Source organism: Rutidosis leptorrhynchoides, chromosome 10, assembly GCF_046630445.1.
Source record: "Rutidosis leptorrhynchoides isolate AG116_Rl617_1_P2 chromosome 10, CSIRO_AGI_Rlap_v1, whole genome shotgun sequence".
Lineage (NCBI taxonomy): Eukaryota > Viridiplantae > Streptophyta > Magnoliopsida > Asterales > Asteraceae > Rutidosis > Rutidosis leptorrhynchoides.
The window spans coordinates 206,952,085-206,974,005 of NC_092342.1; the positions used below are offsets into that span (position 1 = coordinate 206,952,085).

The following is a 21,921-nucleotide window of genomic DNA, read 5'->3' on the forward strand; positions in this document are numbered from 1 at the left end:
AGGAAATGATCAATAAACGAGTCGTCTCAGCTTTAGCAGAAATGAACCCCCAAGCTCCACCGCCACCGGTTATCCAGCCCATTCGTAACGGGTGCACATACAAAGAGTTTCAAAGCTGCAAGCCCCACAACTTTAGTGGAACTGAGGGGCCGGTTGGTCTCACTAGGTGGTTTGAGAAATTAGAATCCGTGTTCCAAGTTACTAACTGCTCAGAGGCGAACAAAACCAAGTATGCTTCATGTATGCTGTCTGACGGCGCACTAACTTGGTGGAACACATTGGCTCAAGCAAAGGGTATTGATGAGGCGTTTGCTACCCCATTGGAGGAATTCAAAGGGGCCCTGATTGAGGAATATTTCCCTAGGACAGAGATCCAGAAGATGGCGATTGAGTTTATGCAGTTGAAGGTTGTGGGAAACGATCTCGATGGTTACAACCGCAGGTATCTAGAATTAGCCCTGATGTGTCCTACCATGGTTACCCCGGAGTTTAAGCACATGGAAAGGTACTTGTGGGGACTTCCTAAGTCCATTAAGGGAAATGTCACCTCGTCTAAGCCACCTAATGTCCCGGAAAGCAATGCGCATGGCGCATACCTTAATGAACCAAATTATCATCGATGAACCGGATAAGGCTAATTCCGAAGCGGGTAGTAGTGATAAGCGTAAGTGGGACAACAACAAGGGGAGAGCCTATGATCAAACCCCCGCTAAGAGGCACAACAACGGTGGGAATCCCAATCCGAACACCAACTTGAACCCCAACTACACGGGCAGTCTACCACAGTGCAAGAGGTGCTACAAGCACCAAACCGGGTACTGTAACGTTGTTTGTGAAAAGTGCAAAAAGATCGGGCATATTGGCAGAGACTGCAAGATCACCACCATGACTGGGAAGCCGAACCCCAATGGACCGAGAAAGTGTTATGAATGCGGACAGACGGACCACTTCAGAAATGAGTGTCCCAAAAAGCGAAAGGACGGCGGACCACCGCGTGGCAGAGCTTTCAATGTAAACGCAAGGGACGCCCGTGAGAACCCCGACTTGGTCACAGGTATATTCACTATCAACAATCTATTAGCTTCTGTTCTGTTTGATACTGGTGCCGATAGAAGTTATGTATGTAGACACTTTTGCGATAAGATAAATTGGTCGTTAGTTCCATTAAAGGAGAGTATGCTTGTAGAGGTAGCCAATGGAAAACTTGAGAAAGTTGACCAAATTAGTCGAGGAGCTATTATCAACATAGCTGGTGTGGATTTCGAGATTGACTTGATACCCATTAAGTTGGAAAGCTTTGATGTTATTGTCGGTATGGACTGGTTGACCAAGATAAGGGCCGACATTATCTGTGGAGATAAAGCTCTTCGTATACCGCACGGAGATGGTGAGCCACTGATTATTTACGGAGAGAGATGTAGCTCGAAACTGAATCTCATTAGTTGTATGAAAGCACAAAAGATCATGAAGAAAGGACGTCTTGCTGTTTTGGCACATGTGAAAACGTTAGAAACTGAGGAGAAGAGCGTGGATGACGTGCGAATTGTGAACGAATTTTCCGATGTCTTTCCGGAAGAATTGCCTGGATTACCGCCACCGATAGCAGTGGAGTTTCAGATCGACTTAGTGCCAGGCGCTGCACCTGTAGCTCGCGCATCTTACCGACTCGCACCTTCCGAGATGCAAGAGTTGCAGAGCCAATTACAAGAACTGCTATACCGTGGATTTATCCAACCAAGTTTCTCGCCTTGGGGCGCACCTGTTTTGTTTGTGAAGAAGAAGGACGGATCATTCCACATGTGTATCGACTACCATGAACTCAACAAATTGACGATCAAGAATCGGTATCCTCTTCCTCGAATTGACGATCTTTTTGACCAACTACAAGGATCGAGCGTTTACTCTAAGATCGATTTGCGATCCGGTTATCACCAGTTGAGGGTGAAGGAGAGTGACGTAATGAAAACTGCGTTCAGAACTTGTTATGGTCATTATGAGTTTCTCGTGATGCCATTTGGGTTAACCAACGCACCTGCCGTGTTCATGGACCTCATGAATCGTGTCTGCAAACCATACTTGGACAAGTTCGTTGTCGTCTTCATAGATGATATCCTCATCTACTCTAAGAGCGAAGAAGAACATGAACAACATCTTCGATTAGTGCTTGAACTCTTGAGACAAGAGCAACTTTATGCCAAATTCTCCAAGTGTGAATTTTGGTTGAAGGAAGTCCAATTTCTGGGTCATGTTTTGAGCGACCAGGGTATCAAAGTAGATCCCGTAAATATTGAAGCTATCAGCAAGTGGGAAATCCCAAATACTCCGACGCATATTCGCTAATTTTTAGGTCTCGCCGGTTACTACCGAAGATTTATTGAAGGTTTCTCTCTGATTGCGCGTCCTTTGACCGCGCTGACTCACAATGGAAAGAAGTTCATTTGGGAACCCGAAAAGGAATCAGCATTTCAAACCTTGAAGAAGAAGTTAACCACTGCACCTATCTTATCACTTCCTGAAGGCAGTGACGACTTCGTCATTTATTGCAATGCTTCGAAAAGTGGTTTTGGTTGTGTGCTGATGCAACGCACAAAGGTTATCGCTTACGCCTCCCGGTAATTGAAGATTCACGAGCGGAACTACACTACTCACGATCTCGAACTTGGAGCCGTTGTCTTTGCGCTCAAATTATGGAGACACTATTTGTATGGAACTAAGAGTACTATCTTCACCGACCACAAAAGCCTCCAGCACATCTTTGATCAGAAGCAACTGAATATGAGATAGCGTCAATGGATTGAGATGCTAAACGACTATGATTGTGAACTTCGTTATCACTCTGTCAAGGCCAATGTTGTAGCTGACGCTTTGAGCCGCAAGGAGAGGATGACACCTCTTCGTGTTCGGGCCTTGAACATCACCATCCATTCAAATCTCAACAATCAGATCCGAGTAGCCCAAGATGAGGCTCTCAAGGAGGAGAATATATCTCATGAACACCTGAACATTCTCGTCTCTCGATTCGAGGTTAAGGTGACAGGACTTCGGTACTTCGCCGGAAGAATTTGGGTACCTTGTTATGGAGATCTACGAAACCTTATACTTGATGAAGCCCACAAGTCTAGATATTCGATTCATCCCAGAGTGGGCAAAATGTACCACGATCTTAAGGAACAGTATTGGTGGCCGAATCTTAAGAAGGACGTTGCAACTTATGTTGGTAAGTGTTTGACTTGCTCGAAAGTTAAGGCCGAACATCAGAGGCCTTCTGGATTACTTCAACAACCGGAAATCCCGCAATGGAAGTGGGAGAGGATAATGATGGACTTCATTACTAAGCTACCAAAGACGGTGGGCGGATACGATACCATCTGGGTTATCGTTGACCTTCTCACTAAATCTGCGCACTTCCTAGCTATGAAGGAAACGGATACGATGGAGAGACTCGCTCAACTATACATCAAAGAGGTTGTATCTCGACATGGTGTACCCTTATCGATCATCTTAGATCGCGATCCCCGTTTTGCTTCCAGATTTTGGCGCTCTTTGCAAGAAGCCATGGGAACCCGTCTCGACATGAGTACTGCATATCTCCCACAGACCGACGGGCAAAGTGAACGCACGATTCAGACTTTGGAGGACATGTTGCGTGCATGTGTTATCGATTTCGGAAAGGCCTGGGAAAGGCATTTGCCACTCGCCGAATTTTCTTATAACAACAGTTATCACTCGAGCATTAATGCCGCACCTTTTGAAGCGTTGTATGGCCGCAAGTGCCGATCTCCTATTTGTTGGGCCGAAGTAGGCGAAAAGCAAATCACTGGATCCGAGGTAATCCATGAAACAACGGAGAAGATTGCTCAAATTCAAGCGAGACTTAAGACGGCCCGTAATCGTCAAAAGAGTTATGCAGACCTTAAACGTAAAGACTTTGAATTCAACGTGGGTAACCGAGTAATATTGAAGGTTGCACCTTGGAAAGGTGTGATTCGTTTTAGAAAACGTGGAAAGTTAAACCCATGATACATTGGTCTTTTTGAAATCTTGGAACGTGTTGGACCCGTTGCTTACCGTCTGGATCTTCCAACTCAATTGAGCTCAGTTTATCCTACCTTCCACGTATCAAATTTGAAGAAGTGTCTTGCTGCACCAGAACTTGTCATACCACTGGAAGAACTTACAATTGATGACAAACTCCACTTCGTGGAAGAGCCCGTTGAAATTATGGACCGTGAGGTCAAAACTTTGAAACGCAACAAGATTCCGATCGTCCGAGTACGATGGAATTTGAAGAAGTGTCTTGTATACATTTACTTGTTACCGTATTTAACTTTTCCATGGCCCGACAAGTCTTTGTGACACTCGTACTTTTCACGAATAATATTTTTGAATATTATTTACATTCATGATTATTTATTATTAATCATTTTAATTAACTAAGGTTAGTAGTTAATTACTTGGGCTTTATTTATTTAAATTGCATACTTACTTGTACTTGGGCTTGGACTTTTATTTCATAGACTAGTAAGCCCACCCTACACATTTAATGGACTTGTAAGCCCGTGTAATATGCTAATATTACATTAAGGTAAAGCATGGATTAATTAGCTTAATTTAGAGACAAAACACTTCAAGCATGCTACACCTTTCTCCCATGCATTTAACTTACTACCCTTTCCTAGCATACTACAATAACCAACACATGAAAGCAAGCATTTGACTACCCCATTTAGCCAAGAAAAATCGTCCACTTTCAAGTACTAGGAGGGATTCATTTTCAATTTATTTTTGATACATATACTCTTGTATTTCATTTCCTTTACACACACATACATACAACACTTCAAATTTTCTCTCTTTTCTCTCTAGCTTGTAAGTAACAAAAACTTTTTCTTCTTCTTTTCTTGTACCAAAACCGTAGCTATACACTCATCATCATCATTCTTGCTTGTTTGTTACTTGATTGTTGTTTGTTGTTAGAGATCAAACTTGTTAGTTTGCATCTCCATGAACCTAGCTTTCTTCACTCTTTTGTTGATGAAGAACCAAGAACAAGAACTCAAACTTGTTAGTTTGTAGTTCTATACTTAAGTGTTTTCAAGATCTAGAGTTCATACACTTGATGATCTTCTTTGTTTTCATGTTTGTAGACTTAAATCCAAAGATTCGAACTTTGATTTGAATCTTCCTAAGTATGAAACAAAACATGAACAAAATACTTGTACTTTAGTTTATTTCTTTCTTTTGTAAGTACTTTAAAGTTTGTGATGTTGTTATTTTGGTCAAGTGTTACTAGTTAATCTTGATCTCATTTTTCTTGAACCAAAGTTAACTTTGTAAGTTCAAGAACATGGAAGTATAACTTTTTAGTTATAACTTCATATACTTGTGTTGGATCTAAGTTTCTATAGCTTATGGTCTTCTAATTTTGTTGTAAATAAGAGCTTACAAGCTTACAAGCTTACATACAGTTTTCAAGTTGAAAATCTAAGTTTCATAACTTATGGTTTCATTAAAGTGTAGATCCAAGTTTTGTAACTTAGGATCTAACTTAAGAACACTAGATCTAGACTTTCTAGTCTAGGATCTTTAAGATCTAGCTAAGATCTAAGTTCTACAACTTAAGATCTTGATCATTTAGCTTACTTTCAAGTTTGTAGCTTGATATTACTTTTATAACTCATGTATGTGTCGGATCTAAGATCTTGATGTAACTTTGGTTCATCAAACTTCATACAACTCTTAATTGAGTTGTGCTACATATCTTAGACTTACACTTGTGTTATGATGGTCAAAACTTGGTAAAAATGATGCAAACACATCAACGAGTTGTACACTTGAAGCTATAAGCATCAAGGATGAGAACCGTGATGAGCATCAAGCACCAAGAACCCACCGGAACACTTTTAGCTACTGTTTCTGGAACTGATCAGACTACTTGGGCTACTGTAAAGTTTATTTTCAGTTAAATCGGTTTGAGTAGATGATTTTCCGTTTAGACCTCGTCTTAATCCGAGTTACGGTTTGGGATCTATGACCTCCCGAAAGTCGCTACACCTTATTAACGTTGTGCTGAAATTTCTGACCTACTCGCACTTAAACCGTCACCATGGTCAAACGAAGACGAGTTTGGTTCTGGAAATTGGTCAGTACCTAGGGGACTCATATACGGAGCCATGGCCACTGGTCTCATCCGATTTCAGTTTGTATAGAGGTCGTGGCGACTGAACGAAATTAGCCTTTATTTCAAACCCAAGTCTTTACTTGAAACTTACTTTACACTTTTTGTTAAATGATGAATGATGATGATACTTAAGACCTAATTTACATACTTTTAAACCTTTGAGAACGATTTACTGACTTAGTAACTTTTGACTTAGGTTGAGGACTTTCCGGACCTACATACTTGCTTACTTTCCCGAACCAACTTTACTACTACTTTACACTGAGTTATAGCATCCCTTTTTACTTTAACTATTTTGGAAACTGATAATACATGCGCATTTTACATTTTACATACTAGGCACGAGTACTTAAACTTTATATATGTGTGTTTTATACAACGGCATAAACTTTCCCCTTAGCTCGGTAACGTTTAGTCATTGGTCTTTGAACCGGTGAACGCGAATCTTAGATATGGATCCATAGGGTTTGACATCCCCACTCGGGCTAGTAGCGCTAGCATTTAACGGGTGTTTAATACTTCGTAAACATACTCACTCGCCAAGTGTACTGTTAGGGGGTGATAAACGTTAAGTTAGTTACCAAGTGCCCACGGTTATACATATACTTTTCATATTGTTTTGAAACGCTGTTGAAGCACTGAAATCTCGTGGCCTACCTTACATTACTGTTATACTTAAACTATAGCTCACCAACATTCGTGTTGACGTTTTTAAGCATGTTTTTCTCAGGTGCTTAAGGTTGCTTGCTTCCGCTGTTGTACTAGTCTTGCTGATTAGTCACCCGCTGCCTTATTAGAGATGTTACCGCATGAAACATTTTATCTTGCATTCAAACATTATTACTTTTGAACAATGATTTGTAACGACCTAAGGGTCACGTACTATTATTACTTGCTTCCGTTCATAGAAGCATACTTTTGGTTGTAAAACATTTGACGTTGGTTATGACGTCACCTTTTATCATGAATGCAAACTTGTTTTAAAAAACGCATATAGTGTTTGACCTTGTAATGATCCTGTTGTTGATGGTCCATATATGTTGATTTAGTACGGGGCGTCACAAAAGTAATATTATTGTATTACCTAAACTTGTGATATTTTTGCTATAAATAACCATGAATGCAAGCATTAAACTTGCACCATTTCTCACACTTACAAAGTGTTTCTTTCTTTCTCTCTATTATCATCTTTGTTCTTACACTTCATTATTATTATTCTTAATCAAAATTAAACCACTAAAGATAGTTATAAACTCCTAAATCTTAAAAAAAAAAAAGATAGAATAAAAAAGACGCAGACACGAAAATAACTTTTAAATCTTTTTTGTGGAAGATGTTACACGTGTATTTCAACTCTTAAAACCCTCACGCGGTCCCCAAATTTTCTCCATCCATAAACACATACAACTGTGTGTACTTTAACTGTGTGTTTTCAATCCATCATCACTAATCAATCGTTTCGGAAATATCAACTGTAGCCAGGGTTTCGAAATCTGGTTGATATGGGGGAACAAGGTGACAAAATCGACCCCAAAATTGAATCTTCTTTTATGGATAAAATTACTCACCGCGATAATTCTTCATCTTCGGATTCTGATTCCGATAAGAAGAAAAAACATCAGCAGCACTACTACGATGATGAGTTGAAGAAGAAGCATCATGATGCCACCTCATCACCTTCTTCTTCTTCTTCTTCGATGAAATCCAAGATCTACCGCTTGTTTGGTAGAGAGAAACCTGTTCATAAAGTTTTTGGTGGTGGAAAACGTAAGCAGTATTTATTTAATGTAATACATTTAATATTTTTATTGGTTGGTGAACTATAATTTGAAGTTTACTTGATTAGTTACAGATTAAGTACTTATGTTACTGATTGTTGTTCTCTGAGTGATTATACTGCTATGTAGGTGATTTTATGTGATAATTTATATTTTCTCGATTAGCTATTGAATTAGAAGAGCTAAAGTTACATGTTAGATTTTTTGAGGCTGATTTAAAAGGTTTTGGAAGACTAAATTGTGATATATATATGTTGAAATTTTCTGTAAGATGTTATGCTATACAGTTGTCCCTTTTTTTTTTTTTATCATGAGTTCAGTTAGGAATTATTTAGGTGTTTGAGAATGTAAGAATCAAGGTTGCAAAAATGGCTACTTGGGGAGTACTCGGCAACTTGGGGAGTACTCGGCAGTGCTAAGATGTTGACCATGTTTGACTTTGACTGATTTTCCGAGTAATCCAAAGTTTTGACCAAGTTTGACCAGGTTTGGCTGAGTTTGACCTATTAATCCAAGTAATCGGGAAACTCTTTTTCGAGTACTCCCGAATTCTGCAACATACACTAGTAAAAATTCTTGAAACTTGAGTCTTGTTCTGATAAGGCCAATGCAGAGAAGAATTTGATTTTTTGCTACTGATATTAACTTTAGATTCTTGTTTCCGTCAAATTGATGATCTATTCACAGGAAAAAGGATGACATTTTATTATTCGTCTGTTATTGAAAAATATAAAATTAATAAATTATGATAATATTTTGCTATGTATTTAACAGAATGATGATTTGTGAGTATTTAAAGAAGCTGCAATTTTCTTGATAATTCATGTTTTTGATTGCCAGGATAATTATTCATAAGTCACCACACTGGGTGGTCCCTTTGTTTAGTGTTATATCCTTCAGTTAATTACTCGTATGATTCTGACTTAATGTCTTTCGTGGTCATTTTTTGCAGCTGCTGATGTGTTCTTATGGAGGAACAAGAAGATATCAGCGAGTGTACTTGGTGGAGCAACTGCAGTGTGGGTGTTTTTCGAACTACTCGAGTACCATTTGCTTACTTTGGTATGCTACTTTCTGATACTTACATTTGCTATTCTCTTCATATGGTCCAATGCTTCTAAGTTCATCAACAAGTAAGTTTTATACTGTATACTGTTTGACTACATTAGTATATTGTAATCTTGAGCTCATTGACTTAATGGTCTGTTTACAGGTCCCCTCCAAGTATCCCTGAAGTGCGAATTCCAGAGGACAAGTACTTACAATTTGCTGCTGGTTTAAGGAATGAAATCAATCAGGGTCTTGATACGCTGAGGAACATCGCATCTGGGAGGGATTTAAAGAAGTTTCTTTTTGTATGTTATGCCATATTATCTAATTGTGTTCATTCTATTCTAATTCACACCCAACATTCTAGATTCTTCATAAGCTTCCAGTTGACATTTGTTGGTCCTAACTTGATGTAAGCTGCATGTTGTTTGTAGGTTGTTGCTGGACTTTGGATTCTTTCCATTGTGGGGAGCTGGTGCAATTTCTTGACATTGTTTTACATAAGTAATGGCGATTTTCTCTTATCTGTCACATCACCCCCCTTATTTTTTGTGTTGTTTATGAGGAAAAAGATAAAATATATAATGAGTTTTCATGTTATTATTACTCCTTAAATATACAGGGAGTGATTAATAAATTGGCCGTTCAAAAAAAAAAAAAAAAAATGCAATGATTCATAGTTAACAAATTCAACCTGAAAGTAAGGCCCTGTTTTCTTTTTCTTGTTAAGCTCTGAATAGAATATATATACAATGTCTGTCTAGACATGAATGTGTCTTCTGAATAAGTTGTATGTACTTAATTGTTTGTTTTATGTGTTGAAAGTCTAATTAGCTAAGAAATCAAATAGGTCTAAGTAACTTAATAATAAAGCGTTTTTATCCATCAAGTCAAAAACAAACAAGGAATTTACTTTAGTTAGAAAAATGTCTATTTGTGATTTGAAGTGTAGGTCTAAAATATTAGGCGCTAGGATGTGTAAGATTGGATCTTTCAATTGGATAGGTGATATAAGTAGTATAGTTGTGTGGATCGAAGTTTATGATCGATGAGTCTGTTCAAGATTTGCAAGTAAATATTTCTAAAGTTTGATGCTTATTGTTCTTACACATCATATGACCTACATTTCTAAAGACATATAACATTTAGATTTGTTTATTTGTTCCTGAAACAGCTTTTGTGCTTCTACACACAATTCCAGTTCTATACGAGAAGTACGAGGACAAAATTGATGCATTTGCAGAAAAAGCAATGATTGAGATCAAGAAGCAATATGCAGTATTTGATGCCAAGGTTGTAAGTAAAATACCTCGAGGACCATTGAAAGATAAAAAAAGAGCTTGAAGTTAGAGTTTTTAGTGCTTATGGTGCTCGTTGCTTGGCTATGGACTACAAGAGTCAAGTGTTGGTGATTAGTTACATATATTGTCGTATTCTGTTTTTATTAGTTTAGTTGTCAAGTGTTGTGATCGTTTAGCGAGTTGTAAATGTACAAGTTCTCAGTGATGTTTGTTTTTATTGAATGTGCATCTGTGACCAATTACGGCTTGTTTGTACTTCTGATTGTCTAGCTTATTGAAAGAAACCTGTATTTCTTTTTTGATTTGAGAAGTTCTCGGTAAAAATACTGAGTGAACTTTACACGTACCGAGAACTTTTTGGTAAAGAGGATACCGAGATCTAGTTCACCATACCAAGATCATTGTCAACCATCCCGAGAAGAGGTGGTTCTTGGGTTTGAATTGAGTTGTGTCTGATCTTGAATTGGTTAAACGAAGAAGACGATCAGATACACGGGTTATTATAACAATTTATAGGTTCTATTAAGTCAGGCCAACACACTTAGCTTAATTGTTTCGAATCCAGGCAAGGAATTGTAGGGACACGAAACTGGATAACGGAAATGGTCGTTGCAATGTGGATAACATTAATAACAAGTCCATTTCTCCATTTCATTATGAGAGCTTCTCAAAAACCTTGGTTATAAGGATACTGATGTCAATTTAGCAGCTAATTATAGTTTACTTTTTTCAATTCTTGATTGGCAACTGCTTTTAGTGATTGGTTCTCACACCTGCAAGGATCTGTTGTGGACCATATCTTTGTTATGTTAAACTGTACTAGCTTTTAAGACTACGTGCGTTGCACGGCCAGCCCTAATAACAAAAATATAAAATAAGAATGAAATTATTAACAAATAACAATACATTTTCAATATAAAAAATATACATTGACATGAAAACAAACAATGTTCTGAATTCAACCAATCCAAATAAGTTGTTTTATAGAATGTTGTAAAGATTCACAAAGTGCAAAGTGCATAAGTGGGTCGTCAAAAAAGTTGAAATGGAAGCGTAACACTTTAATTGTTGGAAACATGATAGTAGTAAAAAGTACGGTATTTGCAGCAGTACTTGAAAGAACATGTTTGAAATGTCCCGTTCATATCGATTATAAACGTTCCATATTAATTGATTTCGTTGCGAGGTTTTGACCTCTATATGAGACGTTTTTCAAAGACTGCATTCGTTTTTAAAACAAACCATAACCTTTATTTTATTGACAAGGTTAAAAAGACACCACCTAGATTATCCAGAAATGATAATCTAAAAATATCACACTTACACACTACCAATATATATTGGTTTACAATATTAATATGTTACAACAAAATAAATCTCGAATGCAGTTTTAAACAATATTATACAAGTATGCTGACACCAACTCTTGTCCATATATTAGCATGCAACAGCGGAAGCTCTTAATAATCACCTGAGAATAAACATGCTTTAAACGTCAACAAAAATGTTGGTGAGTTATAGGTTTAACCTATATATCAAATTGTAATAATAGACCACAAGATTTCATCTTTCAATAACATGCAATCTGCATAAAAATCATTCATATGGTTGAACACCTGGTAACCGACATTAACAAATGCATCTAGAATATCCCCATATATAAATATCGAAGTACTAAAGCAGTTCAAATTCTCTGACTGGGGCGTGTCAAAGCCCATAGATCTATCTTTAGGATTCGCGTCAATTGGTGGCAATTATAATAAACACCAATTCTTATGCTACCAAGTTCAACAAGGGCGATATCCGGTATAACGATTCAACATAGAATGTAGTTTCAATACTTGTGTCTATTTTGTAAATCATTTTCAAAACTGCATGTATTCTCATCCCAAACATATTAGATAGTAAAAATGAGACTATAACTCACTTTCACAGATTTTCACTTCGTCTGAAAATAAGACTTGGCCACGGGTCGATTCACGAACCTATAACAAATATGTACATATATATCAAAGTATGTTCAAAATATATTTACAACATTTTTAATACGTTTTACTGTTTTAAGTTTATTAAGTCAGCTGTCCTCGTTAGTAACCTACAACTAGTTGTCCACAGTTAGATGTACAGAAATAAATCGATATATATTATCTTGAATCAATCCACGACCCAGTGTATACACGTCTCAGGCTAGATCACAACTCAAAGTATATATATTTTTGGAATCAACCTCAACCCTGTATAGCTAACTCAAACATTACTGCATATAGAGTGTCTATGGTTGTTCCAAATAATATATATACATGGGTCGATATGATATGTCAAAACATTTGCATACGTGTCTATGGTATCCCAAGATTACATAATATATTAGAATACATGTATAATACAATATGAGTTAGCTAGGATATAATTAATATAGATTTATTACAAATTTTCACGTAGCTACAACAAGCAAAATATCCAATCTTGTTTTACCCATAACTTCTTCATTTTAAATCCGTTTTGAGTGATTCAAGTTGCTATGGTTTCATATTGAACTTAAGTTTATGAATCTAAACAGAAAAAGTATAAGTTTATAGTCGGAAATACAGGTTACAAGTCGTTTTTGTAAAGGTAGTCATTTCAGTCGAAAGAACGACGTCTAGATGACCATTTTGGAAAACATACTTCCACTTTGAGTTTAACCATGATTTTTGGATATAGTTTCATGTTCATAAGAAAAATCATTTTCCCAGAAGAACAACTTTTAAATCAAATTTTATCATAGTTTTTAATTAACTAACCCAAAACAGCCCGCGGTGTTACTACGACTGCGTATATCCGATTTTACGGTGTTTTTCGTGTTTTCAGGTTTTAAATCATTAAGTTAGCATATCATATAGATATAGAACATATGTTTATTTGATTTTAAAAGTCAAGTTAGAAGGATTAACTTTTGTTTGCGAACAAGTTTAGAATTAACTAACCTATGTTCTAGTGATTACAAGTTTAAACCTTTGAATAAGGTAGTTTTATATATATGAATCGAATGATGTTATGAACATCATTACTACCTCAGGTTTTGTGGATAAACCTACTGGAAATGAGAAAAATAGATCTAGCTTCAAAGGATCCTTGGATGGCTTGAAAGTTCTTGAAGCAAAATCATGACACGAAAACAAGTTCAAGTAAGATTTTCACTCGAAATAAGATTGTTATAGTTATAAAAATTGAATCAAAGTTTGAATATGAGTACTAACTTGTATTAGAGAGATATCTTACTGTAATTAAGAAAGATTTTTTGAGGTTGGATGATCACTCAAAGTGGATTTGCAAGATTGGAAGTAAGCTAGCAAACTTGGAAGTGTTGTTGGTGTGTTCTTGAGTAGTTGTTTTGTATCTTGGTTTATGTATGGATTTATGAACTAGATTGAGCTAGATTTTATTGAATATGATGAAGAACACTTAGAACAAAGGAAGAACACTTGAGAGAGAGTAATTTGATTCAAGAAAATTGCAAAGTGAATGTGTTTGTGAGTATGCTAGTTCACGTGAATTTGGTGCTTCCATATAGGCTCCATTAGTTTGTAATTTTGTGAGATATTTCATGCTAGATGTTAAATGATGGTTCCCACATGGTTAGGTGACTCACAAGGGCTGCTAAGAGCTGATCATTGGAGTGTATATACCAATAGTAAATACATTTAGAAGCTGTGTATTGTACGAGTACAAATACGAGTACATACGAGTAGATTTGTTGATGAAAATGAATGAGGATGTAATTGTAAGCATTTTTTGTTAAGTCGAAGTACTTTGATAAGTGTCTTGAAGTCTTTCAAAAGTGTTTAAATACATTTAAATATACTACATGTTAGTATACTACGGAATCGTTAAGTCACCGTTAGTCGTTACATGTAAATGTTGTTTTGAAACCTTTAAGTTAACGATCTTGTTAAATGTTGTTAACTCATTGTTTATTATGTCTAATGAGATGTTAAATTATTACATTATCATGATATTATGATGTATTAATATATCTTAATATGATATATATACATTTAAATGTTGTTACAACGATAATCGTTACATATATGTCTCGTTTCGAAATCATTAAGTTAGTAGTCTTGTTTTTACATATGTAGTTCATTGTTAATACACTTAGTGACATGTTTACTTATCATTTATCATATTTATATATAGAGTATCAATATCTTAAAATGATTCATACGTAATTAGTAAGACATTGTTATAACGATAATTGTTATATATATCGTTTTCGAGTTTCTTAATTCAATAGTCTCATTTTTATGTATATAACTCATTGTTAAAATAACTAAAGAGATACTTACTTATCATAATATCATGTTAACTATATATATAACCATATATATGTCATCATATAGCTTTTACAAGTTTTAACGTTCGTGAATCGCCGGTCAACTTGGGTGGTCAATTGCCTATATAAAACCTATTTCAATTAATCAAGTCTTAACAAGTTTGATTGCTTAACATGTTGGAAACACTTAATCATGTAAATATCAATTTCATTTAATATATATAAACATGAAAAAGTTCGGGTCACTACAGTATCTACCCGTTAAATAAATTTCGTCCCGAAATTTTAAGCAGTTGGAGGTGTTGACGTATCTTCTGGAAATAAGTGCGGGTATTTCTTCTTCATCTGATTTTCTCGTTCCCAGGTAAACTCAGGTCCTCTAAGAGCATTCCATCTAACCTTAACAATTGGTATCTTGTTTTGCTTAAGTCTTTTAACCTCACGATCCATTATTTCGACGGGTTCTTCGATGAATTGAAGTTTTTCGTTGATTTGGATTTCGTCTAATGGAATAGTGAGATCTTCTTTAGCAAAACATTTATTCAAATTCGAGACATGGAAAGTGTTATGTACAGCCGCGAGTTGTTGAGGTAACTCAAGTCGGTAAGCTACTGGTCCGACACGATCAATAATCTTGAATGGTCCAATATATCTTGGATTTAATTTCCCTCGTTTACCAAATCGAACAACGCCTTTCCAAGGTGAAACTTTAAGCATGACCATCTCTCCAATTTCAAATTCTATATCTTTTCTTTTAATGTCAGCGTAGCTCTTTTGTCGACTTTGGGCGGTTTTCAACCGTTGTTGAATTTGGATGATCTTCTCGGTAGTTTCTTGTATTATCTCCGGGCCCGTAATCTGTCTATCCCCCACTTCATTCCAACAAATCGGAGACCTTCACTTTCTACCATAAAGTGCTTCAAACGACGCCATCTCAATGCTTGAATGGTAGCTGTTGTTGTAGAAAAATTCTGCTAACGGAAGGTATCGATCCCAACTATTTTCGAAATCAATAACACATGCTCATAGCATGTCTTCTAGCGTTTGTATCGTCCTTTTGCTCTGCCCATCAGTTTGTGGATGATAAGCAGTACTCATGTCTAGACGAGTTCCTAATGCTTGCTGCAATGTCTGCCCGAATCTTGAAATAAATCTGCCATTCCTATCAGAGATAATAGAGATTGGTATTCCATGTCTAGAGACGACTTCCTTCAAATACAGTCGTGCTAAATTCTCCATCTTGTCATCTTCTCTTATTGGCAGGAAGTGTGCTGATTTGGTGAGACGATCAACTATTACAAAAATAGTATCAAAACCACTTGCAGTCCTTGGCAATTTAGTGATGAAATCCATGGTAATGTTTTCCCATTTCCATTCCGGGAATTTGGGTTATTGAAGCAGACCTGATGGATTCTGATGCTCCACTTTGACCTTAGAACACGTTAAACATTCTCCTACGTATTTAGCAACATCGGCTTTCATACCCGACCACCAAAAATGTTTCTTGAGATCCTTGTACATCTTCCCCGTTCCAGGATGTATTGAGTATCTGGTTTTATGAGCTTCTCTAAGTACCATTTCTCTCATATCTCTAAATTTTGGTACCTAAATCCTTTCAGCCCTATACCGGGTTCCGTCTTTCCGAATATTAAGATGCTTCTCCGATCCTTTGGGTATTTCATCCTTTAAATTTCCCTCTTTTAAAACTCCTTGTTGCGCCTCCTTTATTTGAGTAGTAAGGTTAGTGCGAATCATTATATTCATAGCTTTTACTCGAATGGGTTCTCTGTCCTTTCTGCTCAAGGCGTCGGCTACCACATTTGCCTTCCCCGGATGGTAACGAATCTCAAAGTCGTAATCATTCAACAATTCAGTCCACCTGCGCTACCTCATGTTCAGTTGTTTCTGATTAAATATGTGTTGAAGACTTTTGTGGTCGGTATATATAATACTTTTGACCCCATATAAGTAGTGCCTCCAAGTCTTTAATGCAAAAACAACCGCGCCTAATTCCAAATCATGCGTCGTCTAATTCTGCTCGTGAATCTTCAATTGTCTAGACGCATAAGCAATTACCTTCGTTCGTTGCATTAATACACAACCGAGACCTTGCTTTGAGGCGTTACAATATATCACAAAATCATCATTCCCTTCAGGTAATGACAATATAGGTGCTGTAGTTAACTTTTTCTTTAACAATTGAAACGCTTTCTCTTGTTCATCCTTCCATTCAAATTTCCTCCCTTTATGCGTTAATGCAGTCAAGGGTTTTGCTATTCTGGAAAAGTCTTGGATGAACCTTCTGTAGTAACCAGCTAGTCCTAAAAATTGGCGTATATGCTTCGGAGTTTTCCGGGTTTCCCACTTTTTAACGGTTTCAATCTTTGCTGGATCCACCTGAATACCTTCTTTGTTCACTATGTGACCGAGGAATTGAACTTCTTCCAACCAAAATGCACACTTTGAAAACTTAGCGTACAGTTTTTCTTTCCTTAACAACTCTAGCACTTTTCTCAAATGTTCTTCATGCTCTTGGTCATTCTTTGAGTAAATAAGTATGTCATCGATGAAAACAATGAGAAACTTGTCAAGGTATGGTCCACACACTCGGTTCATGAGGTCCATGAACACCCAAACGGCATAACCATAAACTCGTAATGCCCGTAACGCGTCCTAAAAGCAGTCTTTGGAATATCATCCTACTTCACCCGCATTTGATGATACCCAAAACGTAAATCAATCTTCGAATAAACCGACGAGCCTTGTAGTTGATCAAATAAGTCGTTGATTCTCGGTAGTGGGTAGCGGTTCTTGATGGTAAGTTTGTTCAACTCTCGGTAGTCGATACACAACCTAAATGTACCATCCTTCTTCTTGACAAACAAAACAGGAGCTCCCCACAGTGATGTGCTTGGTCGAATGAAACCACGCTCTAAAAGTTCCTGTAACTGACTTTGTAATTCTTTGATTTTGCTGGGTGCGAGTCTGTATGGAGCACGAGCTATTGATGCAGCTCCTGGTACAAGGTCTATTTGAAATTCAATGGATCGATGTGGGGGTAATCCCGGTAATTCTTTCGAAAATACATCAGGAAATTCTTTTGCGACGGAAACATCACTGATGTTCTTTTCTTCAGGTTTAACTTCCTCGATGTATGCTAGAATGATGTAACAACCTTTTATTATTAGTTTTTGCGCCTTCATACTACTAATAAGATTTAATTTCGCGTTATTCTTTTCTCCGTACACCATTAAAGGTTTTCCTTTTTCACGCACAATGCGAATCGCATTTTTGTAACAAACGACATCTGCTCTCACCTTTTTCAACCAGTCCATGCCAATTATTACATCAAAACTCCGTAACTCGACTGGTATTAAATCAATTTTAAATGTTTCGTCAACCAGTTTAATTTCTCTATCCCGACATACTTTATCTGCTGTAATTAGTTTACCGTTTGCTAATTCGAGTAAAAATTTATTATCCAAAGGCATTAATGGACAATTTAATTTGGCATAAAAATCTCTACTCATATAGCTTCTATCCGCACCCGAATCAAATAAAACATAAGCATATTTATCTTCAATAAGAAACGTACCCTTAACAAGCTCCGGGTCTTCCTGCGCTTCTGCCGAATTAATGTTGAAGACTCGTCCATGGCCTTGCCCATTATTATTCCCTTGATTAGGGTATGCTTTGCTAAAATGGTCCGGCTTTTCGCATCCGTAACAAATAATGGAATTATTTGTTCTGTTATTTTTATATGCCTTTGGTCCATAGACATCACACTTCGTTACACTATGTTCGGTTCTATTACACTTGGTACACACTACTACACAGAACTTATATGGATGATACCCTCCACACCTTAGACATTTATTGTTCTGATTGTTATTGCCATTGTTGTTATTGATTTAGTTGTTGTTGCGATTGTTATTGTTGTTAGGACGGTTATTGTGGTTGTTGTTGTTGTTGTTAGGATAGTTGTTGTTGCGTTTGTTTTTGCGAAAAATGGGGCGATTGTAGTTGTGATTGCTGTGTTGGTTGTTGAGGCGACAGTTATTGTTGTTTTATTAGTGACTCTTGTCACTGTTTTCTTCCCACTTCCTCTTGACTTGTTTCGTGTTGGCTTCTTCGGCTGCCTGCTCTTTAATTCTTCCCTCAATCTAATTTATGAGTTTATGAGCCATTCGATTTGCTTTTTGTATGGAGGCGGGTTCGTGTGAACTCACATATTCTTGAATCCTTTCTGGTAACCCTTTTACAAATGCGTCGATTTTCTCTTCTTCATCTTCGAACGCTCCCGGACACAATAGGCACAACTCTGTGAATCGTCGTTCGTACGTGGTAATATCAAATCCTTGTGTTTGTAACCCTCTAAGCTCTACTTTAAGCTTATTGACCTCGTTTCTGGGACGGTACTGCTCGTTCATCAAATGCTTGAATGCTGACCACGGTAGTGCGTAAGCAACATCTTGTCCCACCTGCTCGAGGTAGGTGTTCCACCATGTTAACGCAGTACCTGTGAAGGTATGCGTAGCGTACTTTACTTTGTCTTCTTCAGTACATTTACTTATGGCAAACACCGATTCAACCTTTTCAGTCCACCATTTTAATCCGATTGGACCCTCGGTTCCATTGAATTCCAAAGGTTTGCAGGCAGTGAATTCTTTGTAGGAGCATCCTACACGATTTCTTGTGGAATTAGTTCTACTACTAGAACCAGAGTTATTATTGTTATTTTGCATTGCAGCCTGCACTGCGGCTATGTTCGCAGCAAGGAAAACACGGAAGTCTTCCTCGCTAATGTTCAAATTCTGACGAGTCGTCGGTGCCATTTTCTTCAAAAATAGCCCAAAAGAAATAAGTTAATCCTACAGAATTTTAAGAGTAGTCAATAGTATTTCGTAGCATAGTATGAACTCATTTATAAAAGCTTTTTCTTCATATTAGCATTTTATAGTTTTAATTCGGGTACTACTTACCCGTTAAGTTCATACTTAGTAGCTAATATACAATTCAACTACTACAATTCCATATGAAAAAACTGATTATAATAAAATTTCGCGTTCAAATTTTATACAATATTTTACAAACTTACAATACCGCTATTATACATATAGGATGAAATATAGCACATAATAACTTTGCTACTCGGCAGCTATAAAGGCAATTCTAGTTAATACGCAAGTTGTTCAGCAAAAGAAATAAAGACACGTAATTCATAAGTCCAGAAACAAGTCATGCATTTTGGTTTTACTAAGATGACTTCCCATCCCTGGTCTTGTGGAAAGTAACCGTTATGACCATTGGCTAGGCATCATGTTGTAATGTCGTCAAAAGGACGAGGGTTTCGTAATATCCAACAGTCCCGTAATAATCTAAAAACCTTGTTTCTCACCCCAACTACTGAATCCGTCACTTGTGGGAAGGTTTTATTTAAAATTTGTAATCCGATGTTCTTTTTCTCACTTTGGTAAGAAGCGAACATCACTAACCCGTAAGTATAACATGCTTCTTTATGTTGCATGTTAGAAGCTCTTTCTAACTCACGAAATCCTATGTTGGGATATGTTGAGTCAAAATAGGTTCTTAACCCGTAGCGTAAAATTGCATTTAGGTTCCCCGCATTTAACGCTTTAAAGAAAACACGGCATGAATTACGGTCTCCCCAATGTGATATACCCCACCTATCAAAGGAAAGCCTTTTATAAACTAAGGCATTTCTGGAAAGTCTTTCAAATGTTTGACAAGTTAATTTCGCCATAACTAAATGTGCTGATGAATTCTAACCGACTCTAGACAAGATTTCCTCAATCATATCCTCTGGTAGGTATTCTAAAATATTCGGTTGTCTACCCTTAACGTCCATTTTGTTTTTATACTGTAAAATAGACAAGGATTAGATTCGTAAAAGATAATTAACAAACAATACAAGAAAATTTTACATAAAACATAAAAGTACAAGCACACTACAATACATATAATACACAACATGATTACAACCCTCTAATCTGAATCACTGGTTTCTTCTTCTTCGGACTTGGTTCGTTTTCCTAATTTTCTAGGGATATATGGTGTTCCTCTAATACGAGCCTTCGTTTTCCACAATGGTTTAGAAAAACCTGGTGGTTTAGAGGTTCTCGGGTTATTGTTACAATTTAGAAAATATGAATGTTGCCGATACATATAAAGTTCATCGGGGTTGGAATCAGGTTTCTCTATTTTTATACCTTTTCCCTTATTATTTTCTTTTGCTTTATTAAATTGGGTCGAGGTAATTTCTATAACATCATCGGAATCCTCATCGGGATGCGATTCATCAGAAAATTGATAATCTTCCCAATATTTTGCTTCCTCGATGGAAACACCATTGACCATTATTGACTTTGGTCCGTTGGTTGAGGATTTTCTTTTAATTAACCGATTTACTGTAGGTATCAATATTTCTTCCTCCGGAACCTCTTCTTCTTCCGGTTCTTCCTCCTCCAGTTCCTCCTCTTTCGGTTCATCTTCTTTCGATTCCTCCTCTTCCGGTTCTTCTTCGAGAATTTGTGAATCTTCCCAAATTATATTCGACTCTTCATTATTATTAGGTGAGTCGATGAGATTTGTACTAGTGGTAGACATCTATCATACAATATCAAACACATTAAGAGGTTAATATATCACATAATATTTACATGTTAATAATATATAGTTTCCATCAAAAGTGTTAAGCAATCGTTTTTAAAGAAAACACGGTCGAAGTCCAGACTCACTAATGCATCCTAACAAACTCGGTAAGACACACTAATGCATAAATTATGGTTCTCTAAGACCAACGCTCGGATACCAACTGAAATGTCCCGTTCATATCGATTATAAACGTTCCATATTAATTGATTTCATTGCGAGATTTTGACCTCTATATGAGACGTTTTTCAAAGACTGCATTCGTTTTTAAAACAAACCATAACCTTTATTTTATCGACAAGGTTAAAAAGACACCACCTAGATTATCCAGAAATGATAATCTAAAAATATCACACTTACACACTACCAATACATATTGGTTTACAATATTAATATGTTACAACAAAATAAATCTCGAATGCAGTTTTAAACAATATTATATAAGCATGCTGACACCAACTCTTGTCCATATATTAGCATGCAACAGCGGAAGCTCTTAATAATCACCTGAGAATAAACATGCTTTAAACGTCAACAAAAATGTTGGTGAGTTATAGGTTTAACCTATATATCAAATTGTAATAATAGACCACAATATTTCATCTTTCAATAACATGCAATCTG

The 21,921-nt window shown here is 36.7% G+C and overlaps 1 protein-coding gene across 1 annotated transcript; it reads left to right on the top strand.

Annotated features, from left to right (window-relative positions):
* Positions 1 to 7,566: 7,566 nt before the first annotated feature.
* On the top strand, positions 7,567 to 10,610 carry LOC139871759 (reticulon-like protein B4). The gene is made up of 5 exons (XM_071859493.1): positions 7,567 to 7,948; positions 8,912 to 9,092; positions 9,173 to 9,314; positions 9,444 to 9,513; positions 10,184 to 10,610. The coding sequence occupies exons 1-5, from the start codon at positions 7,684 to 7,686 to the stop codon at positions 10,351 to 10,353; spliced, it is 828 nt and encodes a 275-aa protein (XP_071715594.1). The 5' UTR covers positions 7,567 to 7,683; the 3' UTR covers positions 10,354 to 10,610.
* Positions 10,611 to 21,921: the final 11,311 nt, after the last annotated feature.